The sequence below is a fragment of the Jaculus jaculus genome, chromosome 15 (genome assembly GCF_020740685.1).
Source record: "Jaculus jaculus isolate mJacJac1 chromosome 15, mJacJac1.mat.Y.cur, whole genome shotgun sequence".
NCBI lineage: Eukaryota > Metazoa > Chordata > Mammalia > Rodentia > Dipodidae > Jaculus > Jaculus jaculus.
In genome coordinates, this window is record NC_059116.1 from 4,165,493 (window position 1) to 4,178,349 (window position 12,857).

The following is a 12,857-nucleotide window of genomic DNA, read 5'->3' on the forward strand; positions in this document are numbered from 1 at the left end:
CCGTATTTGTCCAGAATCAAAACTTTGAACAAATTATGAGTTATTTATTTAGCCTTTCATAATTTAATCGAAGCACCAGCAGCGTAGAAGTCCTGAATGATGTCTACAGCAGTATTCTTGCCTGTTCAGTATGACTATGGCATCTTCATTAACTCTGACAAGTTCTAAAGTGATGAAACATTGTAATTTGACCTAATAGCTCAAACACTGCTTTGCTTAGTCTTATGATTTACACTAGCCTGGAAGTAAGATTCATCTATTTTCTCTTTTGTTTTAGATGAATTAAATGATTTTGGACATTCTGGTAAGTATTATAACAAAGTTTTAGATTATTATCAACATGCCATAGACTCTCTTGCTATATATATAATCCTAGTCACTTTTTGTTTGTTGAAGTATAGTGGAGTTGAAATCACTACTTATGGGAGTTCAATTTCATGTAACTAAAGCATATTACAGGTAACAAAATATCAGTGCTTTGTCCCTGTTAATAAAGGCAGCTCGTGACCTTTAATTCAAAAGACAGGAAGCATGGTTGAAGGAATGACACATCACGTCTTAACTGGTCAGACATGGAAGGCCTCAGAAGTGCTTGAGAAGGACCCTTCACTTGAAGCAGAGACTTGACAGTGACAGGAGTCTGCAGAACTCTGTGACCTTTCTGATCAGAAGCCCTTGCCCTCCTCTGAAAACACACGAGCTAGGCTTCTACCAGAATAACCCACTGAAGTTTACCTATAGTATTCAAGGGCTTTTTTGTTTTGTTTTGAAGTAGGGTCTCTCTTCAGCCCAGGCTGACTTAGAATTCACTCTGTAGTCACAGGGTGGCCTTGAACTCATGGAGATCCTCCCATCTCTGTCTCCCATGTTCTGGGATTAAAGGCATGTACCCCCACCCCCAGTTTCAAAGGCTTTTTTAGCCCAAAATTCTAAACTCTCCCACATTTTTCCCCACAAACCAGTTCTAAAAATATGGACCGCATAGTCAGGCTCATCACAGCAGTGACCTATTTCTCAGTGCCAATTTCTATACTGGTTACCTTCTCATTGTTGGGGCAAAATACCTGACACAAATCAGTGGAAGAAGGGTTTATCTCAGTGTGTATTCCCAGGTTGCAGTCCATCATGGTGGAGAAGACATGGAGGCAGGAGCTTGAAGCAAAGCTGATCACATTGAGCTACAGTAGCGAGGAAGCAGAGAGAAGTGGATGGTTTTGCACAGCCAGCTCTTTCCTTTTTAAACAGTACAGAACTCAAGCTCGTGAATTGAGGCCACCCATAGTTACGAGGGTCTTTTCCCCTCACATACCCCGATCTTGATAATCCCTCAAACACCCAAAGCCAAATACTGTTTGTGGAGAACCATTCTAGTAATCATTTCCTTGGCTTGGATAGAATCTATTTTTCTAAATTTGTATTTGCTTGGCTCCTATCAAACATTGTCAAAATTATTGCATAAAGACATATTTATGACTGCTATAACACTTTTTGGGCCCTATTCTCCTTATTTCCAAGATTCTAAGAGACCAAATACTTGAGTTTAAAAAGAGAATGATTGAGGGTAGAGAAATGGCTCAACTGGTAAAAGTGCTTGCTGTACAAGTTTGAGGGCCTAAGATGCCTGAATTTAATCCCTAGCACTCACAGAAAAAGCTGCGTGTGGGGGCTGGGGAGGAGACTCAGTGATTCAAGGCACTTGCTTGCAAACCATGATAGCCTGAGTTCGATTCCCCAGTACCCACATAAATCCAGATGCACAAAGTGGTTTTACATATGGAGTTCATGTTCAGTGGGAATAAGCCCTGGTGTGCCCATATTCATTCATTCATATTTATTCTCTATCCTTACAAATAAAAATAATTTTAAAAAAAAAACTATTTTAAGGGCTGGGGAGATTGCTTAGTGGTTAATGTGCTTGCCTGCAAAGCCTAAGGACCCAGGTTCAATTCCCCAGAATCCATGTAAGCCAGATGCACAAAGTGGTGCATTCATCTGGAGTTTGTTTGCAGTGGATGGAGGTCCTGGCATGCCTATATTCTCTCTCTCAAAATAAATAAATAAAATACTTTTTTAAAACAATCTTTTTAGGGCTGGAGAGATGGTTTAGTGGTTAAGCACTTGCCTGTGAAGCCTAAGGACCCCGGTTCAAGGCTCGATTCCCCAGGACCCATGTTAGCCAGATGCACAAGGGGGCGCACGTGTCTGGAATTTGTTTGCAGTACCTGGAGGCCCTGATGTGCCCATTCTCTCCCTACCCCCCCCCCCGCCTCTTTCTCTTTTTGTCACTCTCAACTAAATAAATGAAAATGAATTTTAAAAAACCTTTTTAGCCAGGCATGGTGGCACACACCTTTAATCCCAACATTCAGGAGGCAGTGGCCAGTTGTGGTGCACGCCGGTAGGATGTTGCTGAAGGAGGCAGTGGTAGGAGGATTGCTGTGAGTTTGAGGCCATCCTGAGATTACCTAGTGAATTCCAGGGCATCCTGGGCTAGAGTGAGATCCTACCTTGGGAAAAAACAAAACCTTTTTAAGCAGGGCATGTTAGCACATGCCTTTAATCCCAGCACTTGGGAGGCAGAGGTAGGAGAATCACTGTGAGTTTGAGGCAGCCTGAGACTACATAGTGAATTCCAGGTCAGCTTGAGCTACAGTGAGAACCTACCTCAAAATAATAATAGGCTCCTATTGTAGTCAGGTTCGCTTTGCTGGTAGAAATCACCCAACCAAGGGGAGCTTACGGGGTAAAAAGAGGTTTATTCTGGCTTACAGGCTCGAGGAGGAAGCTCCATGATGGCAGGGAAAATGATGGCATGAGCAGAGAGAGGGTGGACATCACCCCCTGGCCAACATAAGGTGGACAATAGCAACAGGAGAGTGTGCCAAACACTGGCAAGGAGAAACTAGCTGTACACCCATAAACCTGCCCCCAACAATACCCTCCCTCCAGGAGGCATTGATTCCCAAGTCTCCATCAGCTGGGCACCTAGCATTGAGAACACCTGAGTTTATGGGGGACCCCTGATTCTAACCCCCACAGCTCCCTTAGCATTAGATTACTACACGTGCAAATAAGCTCCCCTCCCCAGAGTGGACACACAGTGGATTGAGTTGCATCTTCCCAAGCATCTCTTTTTGGTGGTACTTGAGTGCCATTCCGTTCTAAATATAATAATGATGAAAGCATAGACTCTGGACTGAGACTGCTAAGTCAGAATCCACGTATCACTACTAATCTGACAGCTTTGGGTAAGTGACTTAACCTCTCCATGCCTCAGTCTCCTTAACATATAATGGAGTTAATAAGGCATGCTTCACCAGGAGAGCGAGGCTTCGTTAAATCTGCTGCACATAAAGCACACAGGGCCGTGCCAGCCACGGTGTCAGTAAGTGTTGACAACTACTGCTGCCACTTGTTTAAGCTGCTGCCTTGTTCAGACTGTGGCTGACACACATGAGCATCACCCCGCTAGTTCCTGAGTAAGTCTCCTAGATTCCAATTCTGTCCATCTTTGTTTTTGTCAAAGATTCCCATTCTGAGTGAGCTATTAGCTACTATATTCTATATTTTCTCTTATTATGTGTATTTATGAAGTGCAATGTTGTAACCTGACACACATATAAAGTATCATGTATAATGATCAAGTTTTGAGTAACTAGCATTTCTGTCCCAGATATTACGACTGTTGAGGACCTTCCAGTGCTTCCTGTGTTGAAGCATGTAATTGTGCTTACACTGCCCTTCTGTGCTGTGTGACATGAAACCTGCCTTAGTGCCCGTCATCCCCTTAGTCCCCTCTGCTGTCTGACCTGCTGTGCGCATCCACTGCTCGTCCTGTGTCTGTCACCAGCTCTGGACATGCGTGGAGAGTAACAGCATCTGTTTTGCTTTGTGGTCTCCATTTAGATGATAAGGAGCAAACAGCTGACCAGCCTTTTGGTGAGTAGAGTTTCAAGTCCATAATCAAATACAGTTACATTACTTGCCGCCGCCTCCTGTTCTTGTTGTGGTTGAGGCCGGGTCTCACTCTAGTACTTGGCTGGTACTGAACTCAGGGCAGTTTCCCTACCTTAGCCTCTTACATGCTGAGATTAACTACACCCAGCTTTAACTCCAAATTTGTGACAACTATGAAGGGATTTAAGGTATTTGACTTGGTTGTTTTTATAAGCATTTGGACAATGTTGGATCTACTTAATTTTGTTTCTGGGGTCAGATCAACATCTGTGGAGTGATTTCTGTGTTTCTGACATGTAAACAAGAAGAATTATGCATGCTGTATAGCTGAGTAGAGGAAGACATGCCCTCGCCATCTCCCAGTGGGGTAGATAGGAGGGAAGTGCTGTTGCGGCTGCAGCTTTGGGGCTTGCTTCCCCGTTTTCTGAGTGGCGAGGGTGTAGAATCTGCTGTGATGGGCAGCGGCACTTAAGGAATGCCATGGAGAAGAAAATAGAAGAGAACCCAACAAAAGCAGAGATGCTTCAGGGCATTCACACATACAAGATTAGCACAGGAATTGGAGATAACTCAGTGGGTAAAAAAAAGTGCTTGCCATATAAGTGAGCATCCCAGCAGCCATACAAAATGCCAGGCATGGTGGGGCACACACCTGTAATCCCAGCACTGGGGAGGCAAAGATGGTGTTCCTTGGACTTGCTGGATAGCTTATCTGGCAGAATCTGTAAGTTCCAGGCTCAGTGAGAAACTTTTGTTTCATAACAGTACAGAAGTGATAGTCACTCAGTGTTGACCTTCTGCCTTCACACACAGGTGTGCACATGCATGTGAGCACAGATATGCACACATGCAAAACAGTTTAGCAGATTAACATTTAAAGGAGCAGAAGTAGTCAGCATCCTGATCCTGGCAGAAAGTCCCTTGAGTTGGGCATGTAGTCCTTTGATCCCAGCACCTGGTATTTTTAAAACTTTTAAAATCAAGAGTATATGGTATAGCCGGGCGTGGTGGCACACACCTTTAATCCCAGCACTCGGGAGCCAGAGGTAGGAGGATTGCCATGAGTTCAAGGTCACCCTGAGATGACAGAGTTAATTCCAGGTCAGCCTGGACCAGAGTGAGACCCTACCTCAAAAAACCAAAAATAAAAAAATAAAAAAGAGTATATGGTATAGATCAGTTATGTGGTTTTTCTGTAGCAAAACAAGGCTTTGAGATGAAGGCAGGCTGATACCATGTGAACGTGCCAGGCACTATAGTAGAGTTTTACAGAGATATCACTTCTGGAGAGAAAGAGTTGGGAATTGGAGGAATTAACCACGGAATAAAAGACTCATAGGGCGCAGGAAGGGGGCCCTTGAAAAAGTTAGTGAACAGAGAAAATAAGGAGACAAGGCTTTACGATTCACTGAGTTCGTTGGAAGAAAACAGAAACTCGGATTATAACTGGATTCATTATTTAAAATGGTTGAATAAAAATAATTACTTGTTTTCCTTTGATGAAATGTATAATTAACCCCTGAGATAGAAATTGTTTCCTTGGTTTTAGCAGATGAAGGTTTAGGTAGGTATTGAATAGAGCTTGCTAGGACGACATGGTTGACAGGTAGACTAGGGTTGGTCCCAGGTGCCCGTGCTTCCATGGCTCCTGTCAGCTCCGTTCTGTTGAGTGGTGCTTCTCAAACTTGTCTTCACTGAATCAAGATAACTGATGGTCAGGTGAACTTTTTCCCTGAAACTCACCAAACATTTATTTTGTCTGTGATACCCTTGTAACAAGAGAAAACGAGTCGTACTTCCTGGACTCAGTGCTGGTGCCTTAGCTGGGCAGCTAGTGCATGAGCAGCAGTGTGAGTGCATGCCATAGTAGAAAGAGGAAAGAGTCTAAAATTGTTCCGGAAAGGTGCTGATGAGATCCGTCTAGGAGAGTCAGAAAGATCTGTGTCGAGGGTAAGTGGGAGGGGCCCGTGTAGACACGGTACATGAGAGTGAGGCAGAAGGGAAGGTGCAGTGAGGCGGGCACGTGAAGTAGGCGGTGTGGGTGGAATAACCGTGTCGGTGTTTGTGCAGAGCAGAGTCCTAGGGAAGGACTGGGGGCCTAGACTGGTGCTTTCATCTGCTACTTTAATAACACTACTCAAAACCTGACTCACAAAACAGTGTGTTTGATTGTGTGACAATTCTGTGGGTTGGCTGGATTTCTTAGATAGGTTCTGTTAGGATTGTGTGGTTTTAGGCAGTTGGTAGGGGAGGTACAAGTTCAGGATGGTTTTGTTTGCATTCCTGGCATCTCACTGGAGAAGACTCATCCCCACTGTCTTCATCCTGTCCTGACAGCTGCTGCTGCTCTCTTACATGGTGGCTGCACCCCACAGTGAAAGCTGACAGGGCTTCGTAAGGCTCAGAGCTGCTGGCAGTGCCATAGCAGACTGTGTTGTTGGTCGTGGGATTGAGGTGCACTGATGACCACACAAGGGCAGAGACACCATGATCCCTTGGGCTGTTACTGCAGCTGGGCAGGAGGCATGGGCCCAACTACAAAAGGCCTTGTGCTTAACTGAGGAAGTGAGGCTTGAGTTTGTAGGGCAGAGTCACCGTGTAAGGCACCAGCATAACGAGGAGGCTCAGTTCTGCTAGTCAGATTGAAGGCTAGTGTTCCAGTACTCATGACTATCCAAAGACTGACTTAGCAGTTGCTGCATAGCACCAAGAATGTTCCAGGCACTTTTCTAGGTGTTTGGGAATATGAACTCATTTTGGATAAGTAACAATAATTAGAATTATTAGATATGAAATTAGCAGTATAACACTGTACCAAGTTTTAAAGACTGTACTGCAGCAAGCTTTGGAAGATGTCTAGGACCCTGTAGTTAAATCTTTTTCTGAAGTGGTTTGATTGTTCTTTTGCATAATCAACCAGCTTTTTTGCCCCTGGTGCTGGAGACTGAACCCAGCACCTTCATAAGCTAAGTACACACTCAGCCACTGAGCTGCACCCCAGTGTTTCCTTTTCCAGTAAGTGGTTTGTGTCCAAAGCCTTGTGGGTGGCTCTTACAGTAAGTGCTTTTATAGGAGCTTTTTACATTGTCATCAGAAAACTGTCATAAGTTACTTATTTCATTGTCCTTTTGAATTCTTCTTTATTCTTCTCTTTTCTTTCCTTAATTCAGATTTCACTGTTCTGTCTCTGTCCTCTCTCTTTGCTACAAACAGTTTCCTGGAATGGGCCTTTGTCATCTGATTTCAGCCACAGTCTCTGCTTCTCTGTTCTAAATCCCCCAGCTCCCCACCGCCTGTGAGCTGCACCATACTACCTGTCTACTAGGCGAGGTAAGACAGACCTAGCTACCCATTGTCTTTCAGAATGTACTCTGAGTTAGCTGTAACCATTTGCAGCCAGGTGTGGGGGCACGTGCCTTGAATCCCAGCACTTGGGAGGCAGAGGTTCGAGGATTGCTCTGAGTTTGATGCCAGCCTGGGACTACAGTGTGCGTTCCAGGTTGGGCTGGGCTAAAGTGAGACCCACCTCAAAAAATTCACCCCCCCCAACAAAAAACCATTTGGGGAAAATTTACAAGTTATGGACAATTATTGATTCATGCATTTTAATACCCATCGTTCTCAAATTGATGAACTCTTGCATGTTATAAACCATTCTTTCCCAAATGCAGTTGTATATTACTGAAGGATGGAGCTCTGTCTTGAGAAATGCACTTTTACAGACTTTAGGCCTGGTTCTCAGTATTCCTGCAGTGCGTTCAAGAAATGCAGTACACACCCAATGCATGAGACTGCTGCTGGCGTTACACACACACCGCTGAGTAGTAAACTTCTTTCCTGAGTAGGCATATAAGCTATAAATACCGATGAACTTAACATTTCAAGTAAAATAACACTGGAAATGATAGTAATATATATGAAATAACAATGGAAGAATATGGCATATAACAAATGTAGAAAATAACAATGGAAAGTATAGTACAATAGGAGGATAAGCCAATGACATAGTTGTTCATCATCTTATCAAGTACTGTGTATAATCACCTGCTGTGATTTTATGTGACCAGCACTGTAGTCGATCTGCTACACCCTTTGGCCATACTGATCCCAGTCTATCCAGAAAGGTGCAGTGTGGAGCCTCTTGAGTACTGAGTTGTGTCCAGCCTTCACAGCTGTCCAGAATAAGCCATACCCCTAATTAAACTAACTGGTACTTTGTAAGGCATAGATATAGATATTTTATATCCTCCCCACCCCCACAAAAAAAAACCTGCTTCTGTCAGAGCCCACTGTTGTTGAGCCAACTTCAGAAAATGAACTATCAAGATGGAGAGATGATTTAGCAGTTAAGGCCCTTGCCTACAAAGCCAAAGGACCCACGTTCACTTCTTCAGGACCCACAAAAGCCAGATGCACAAGGTGGCACATGTATCTGAATTTTGTTTGCAATGGCTAGAGGCCCTGGCATGCTTTTACATTCATTCATTTCCTCCCTTTCTCTCTCTTTCTCTCTCTCTCTCTCTCTCTCTCTCTCTTCCATATTTTAAAACAAAGAAAATTAGCTATCGAATAACAAAGTTTTATGTCATATCATCACCGATCCCTCAAGTAGTCTTTTCCTAGGTAAATGGAAAATGTGTGTTTGTAAAGCTAGGAGGAGGGGCTGAAGAGATGACTCAGTTGATTAAAATGCTGAATTCAAGTCCTCAGAGCCCACATAAATGCCAGGTATGGCAGTGTACCTCTGTAATCCCAGCACTGGGGAGGCAGAGACAGGGTGGGGCTCACTGGCTAGTTAATCTAGACAAATTAGTGAGCTCTGGGTTTAGCAAGATAGGGACCTTGTCTCAGTAAGGTGGAGGGCAGTGTAGGAGACACATGACTTCAAACTTTGGCCTCCACACACGTGCACACATATGCACACTACACACACAAAATATCATGGGCTGGAAAAATGACTCAATGGTTAAGACACTTGCCTGTGAAGCGTAAGGACCCAGGCTTCACTCCCTAGTACCCATATAAAGCCAGATGCATAAAGTGGTACATGTGTCTGGAGTTTGTTTGTATTGGCTGGAGGCCCTGTGTGCCCATTCTCTCTATCTGCTTCTGTCTGACTCTCTCAAATAAGTAAACAAGTAAATAAAATATTTTTTAAAAATTCTGAAGAAGTTCTGGAGAGATTGCTTAGCAATTAATGTGTTTGCCTATGGAGCTTAAGGACCCAAGTTCAATTTCCCAGTACCCACGTAAGCCAGGTACACAAGGTGGCATGCCCATATTCATTCATTCATTCATTCGCTCTCTGTCTCTCAAATAAATAAAATAATTTTAAAACCCTAAGGCAACCAGGTGTGGTGGTGCATGCCTTTAATCCCAGCACTCAGGAGGCAGAGGTAGGAGGATCATTCAAGGCTACCCTGAGACTACATAGTGAATTCCAGTCAGCCTGGGCCAGAGTGAGACCCCACCTCAAAAAAACAAAACAACCCTAAGGAGACAGTCCGCCCAGTCACTGTAGAGTCAAATTCCTGCCTCATGAAGTTCCTGTTTTTTCTTCATGCCACTTCCTTAATCACTCTGATGTGAGCTCTTCCCTCTGTAGTATTTTCTTTTATTTCATCTCATTTCTTACCCAGCAAAACCTAGTTTGACAGAAAATTAATTCCAAACTTTCCTTGCTTAGATTTGCTCTAAAACAAATGGAGTTGAGGGCTAGAGAGACGGCTCAGTGGTTAAGGTGCTTGCCTGCCAAGCCTGGGGATCCAGATTCTACTCTCCAGATGCCATGTAAGCCAGACACACGCAGTGATGCAAGCGCACGAGGTCGTACACACACCTGGAGGCCCCTGTAACCAAACTCCCCCTCTCCCTCTCATAAAAAAATGTAATTGGATATTAAATTCCTGACTTCTGTTATGATTCAATAAAAGCATGTTAGTGTTCATTGCCATCATATTATGTGACTAGTAATAGCCTGTTGTGAGTCTCAACACGTCCATAAGTTTAGTTTCAGTTGTTTGATGCTTCAGCCTGTCATGTCCCTGGTCTATATTTGATAATAGTTCTGAAAGGAAATTTAGTAGTAATGCACTCTTATTTGAAATGAAATAATGTAGTCTTAAGGCAGAGTTTTTCATTCTATTGCCATCATTCCTGTAGATTAATCTTGACACCCTTCTTTTTTCACAGCAAAGGACAAGGTCGCCCTCTTGATAGGCAATATGGGCTACTGGGAGCATCCCAGGCTTAAAGCCCCTTTGGTAGACGTGTACGAGCTGACCAACTTACTCAGACAGCTGGACTTCAAGGTCGTCTCATTGCTGGACCTGACTGAATATGAGATGTGCAATGCTGTGGACGAGTTCTTACTACTTTTAGACAAAGGAGTGTATGGTAAGATACTTCTCAGACTCATGTCTACCATTGTTACTATACAGGTTAAGAGTTGAACATCTGGGGCTGGGGAGATAGCTTAGTGGTTAAGGCGATTGCCTACAAAGCCTAAGGACCTTAGTTCAGTTCTCCAGTACGCACATGAAGCCAGATGCACAAGATGGCACATGCATCTGGAATTTGTTTGCAATGGCTAGAGGCCCTGTCGTGCCCATCCATATCTTATTCATTCATTCTCATTCTCTCTCTGTGTCTCTGTCTCTTTCTTATAAATAATATCTTTTTTTTAAAAAAGAGTTGAAGATCAGATAAAGGTAAGGTAAACATTATTGAAGGGTCTTTGTTTTTATAATAAGAAGTACAGACTTGATCATATCCCATGTGAATAGCTAATAAGCTTGGTGTCTTTACTTTTTTCTTATTTTGACAAAATAATACTGTTCTAATTAGAATCCTTACCTGTTGCTGGGTATGGTGGGTCATGCCTTTAATCTCGGCACCATGGAGGCAGATGTAGGAGGATCACTGAGTTTGAAGCCAGCCAGTTTGATGATTTTACATTTTATTGACTATAAGAACTACCATATTGTAATGCTTGATGACCAGATACTAGTATGTACATTCATATATGCTAAGTACACTGTGTGAGCATTTTTTATTATAAAAGATTGTAACAGTGTAGACTGTATTTGTTTCCCTTTTCAAATTATTGCATGATATTGTCTAGTAGGAGTTAGAATTTAATAAGGGTGTATTGTTGGGGATGCCTCACATGAAAGCATTTTGTACCCTCACACCCACCTGATGCTGACGTGATCATTAAAGCTTGTAGGGCCTTGTGTCTGCTAGGCAAGGGATCTACCATTGAGCTATACACAGGTCTAACCAGTCTTTGCATCTGGAAGACATTGTCAGTACTCCTCCCCTTCCTTTGGCTCTTACCTCTGCCACCACTTTCTGCACTTTTCTCCCTGAGCCTTGGAGGGTGTGAGAGATGTGTCCCTTAGTGCTGAACAGTCCACTGTCTCTTCTTCTCAGCACTTGGGTGAGTTTTGAGTTTCCCCAGTGGTCACCGGAAAGAGAAGCTTCTCGAATCGAAGGTGAGAGTAGGGCTGGAGAGACGGTCCGACGTAAGCCAGATGCACAAGGTGACGCAAGTGCGGAAGGCCATACATGCTCACAGGTGACGCAAGTACACAAGGTCATACGCACTCACAGGTGACGCAAGTACACAAGGTCATACGCGCTCACAGGTGACGCAAGTACACAAGGTCATACGCGCTCACAGGTGACGCAAGTACACAAGGTCATACGCGCTCACAGGTGACGCAAATACACAAGGTCATACGCGCTCACAGGTGACGCAGGTACACAAGGCCATACGCGCTCACAGGTGACGCAGGTACACAAGGCCATACGCGCTCACAGGTGACGCAGGTACACAAGGCCATACGCGCTCACAGGTGACGCAGGTACACAAGGCCATACGCGCTCACAGGTGACGCAGGTACACAAGGCCATACGCGCTCACAGGTGTCGCAGGTACACAAGGCCATACGCGCTCACAGGTGACGCAGGTACACAAGGCCATACGCGCTCACAGGTGACGCAGGTACACAAGGCCATACGCGCTCACAGGTGACGCAGGTCCACAAGGCCATACGCGCTCACAGGTGACGCAAGTACACAGGCCATACGCGCTCACAGGTGACGCAAGTATACAGGCCATACGCGCTCACAGGTGACGCAGGTACACAAGGCCATACGCGCTCACAGGTGACGCAGGTACACAAGGCCATACGCGCTCACAGGTGACTCAGGTACACAAGGCCATACGCGCTCACAGGTGACGCAGGTACACAAGGCCATACGCGCTCACAGGTGACGCAGGTACACAAGGCCATACGCGCTCACAGGTGACGCAAATACACAAGGCCATACGCGCTCACAGGTGACGCAGGTACACAAGGCCATACGCGCTCACAGGTGACGCAGGTACACAAGGCCATACGCGCTCACAGGTGACGCAGGTACACAAGGCCATACGCGCTCACAGGTGACGCAGGTACACCGTGCTCACAGGTGACGCAGGTCCACAAGGCCATACGCGCTCACAGGTGACGCAAGTACACAGGCCATACGCGCTCACAGGTGACGCAAGTCCACAAGGCCATACGCGCTCACAGGTGACGCAAGTCCACAAGGCCATACGCGCTCACAGGTGACGCAAGTACACAGGCCATACGCGCTCACAGATGACGCCGCAAGTCCACAAGGCCATACACGCTCACAGGTGACGCAGGTACACAAGGCCATACGCGCTCACAGGTGACGCAGGTACACAAGGCCATACGCGCTCACAGGTGACGCAGGTACACAAGGCCATACGCGCTCACAGGTGACACAGGTACACAAGGCCATACGCGCTCACAGGTGACGCAAATACACAAGGCCATACGCGCTCACAGGTGACGCAGGTACAAAAGGCCATACGCGCTCACAGG

General features: G+C 45.1%; 1 protein-coding gene across 3 annotated transcripts in view; it reads left to right on the forward strand.

The window, feature by feature from the left end:
• Malt1 (MALT1 paracaspase) overlaps positions 1–12,857 on the forward strand; it is a 57,706-nt gene that overhangs the window by 21,945 nt on the left and 22,904 nt on the right. For 2 of the 3 annotated variants that reach the window (XM_045135053.1, XM_045135055.1), the window contains exons 8-10: positions 278–304; positions 3,907–3,939; positions 10,150–10,353. In XM_045135053.1, coding sequence (XP_044990988.1) covers positions 278–304; positions 3,907–3,939; positions 10,150–10,353 — 264 coding nt within the window. The remainder of the gene's footprint in view (positions 1–277; positions 305–3,906; positions 3,940–10,149; positions 10,354–12,857) is intronic. The other variant, XM_045135054.1, reaches the window with a different exon arrangement.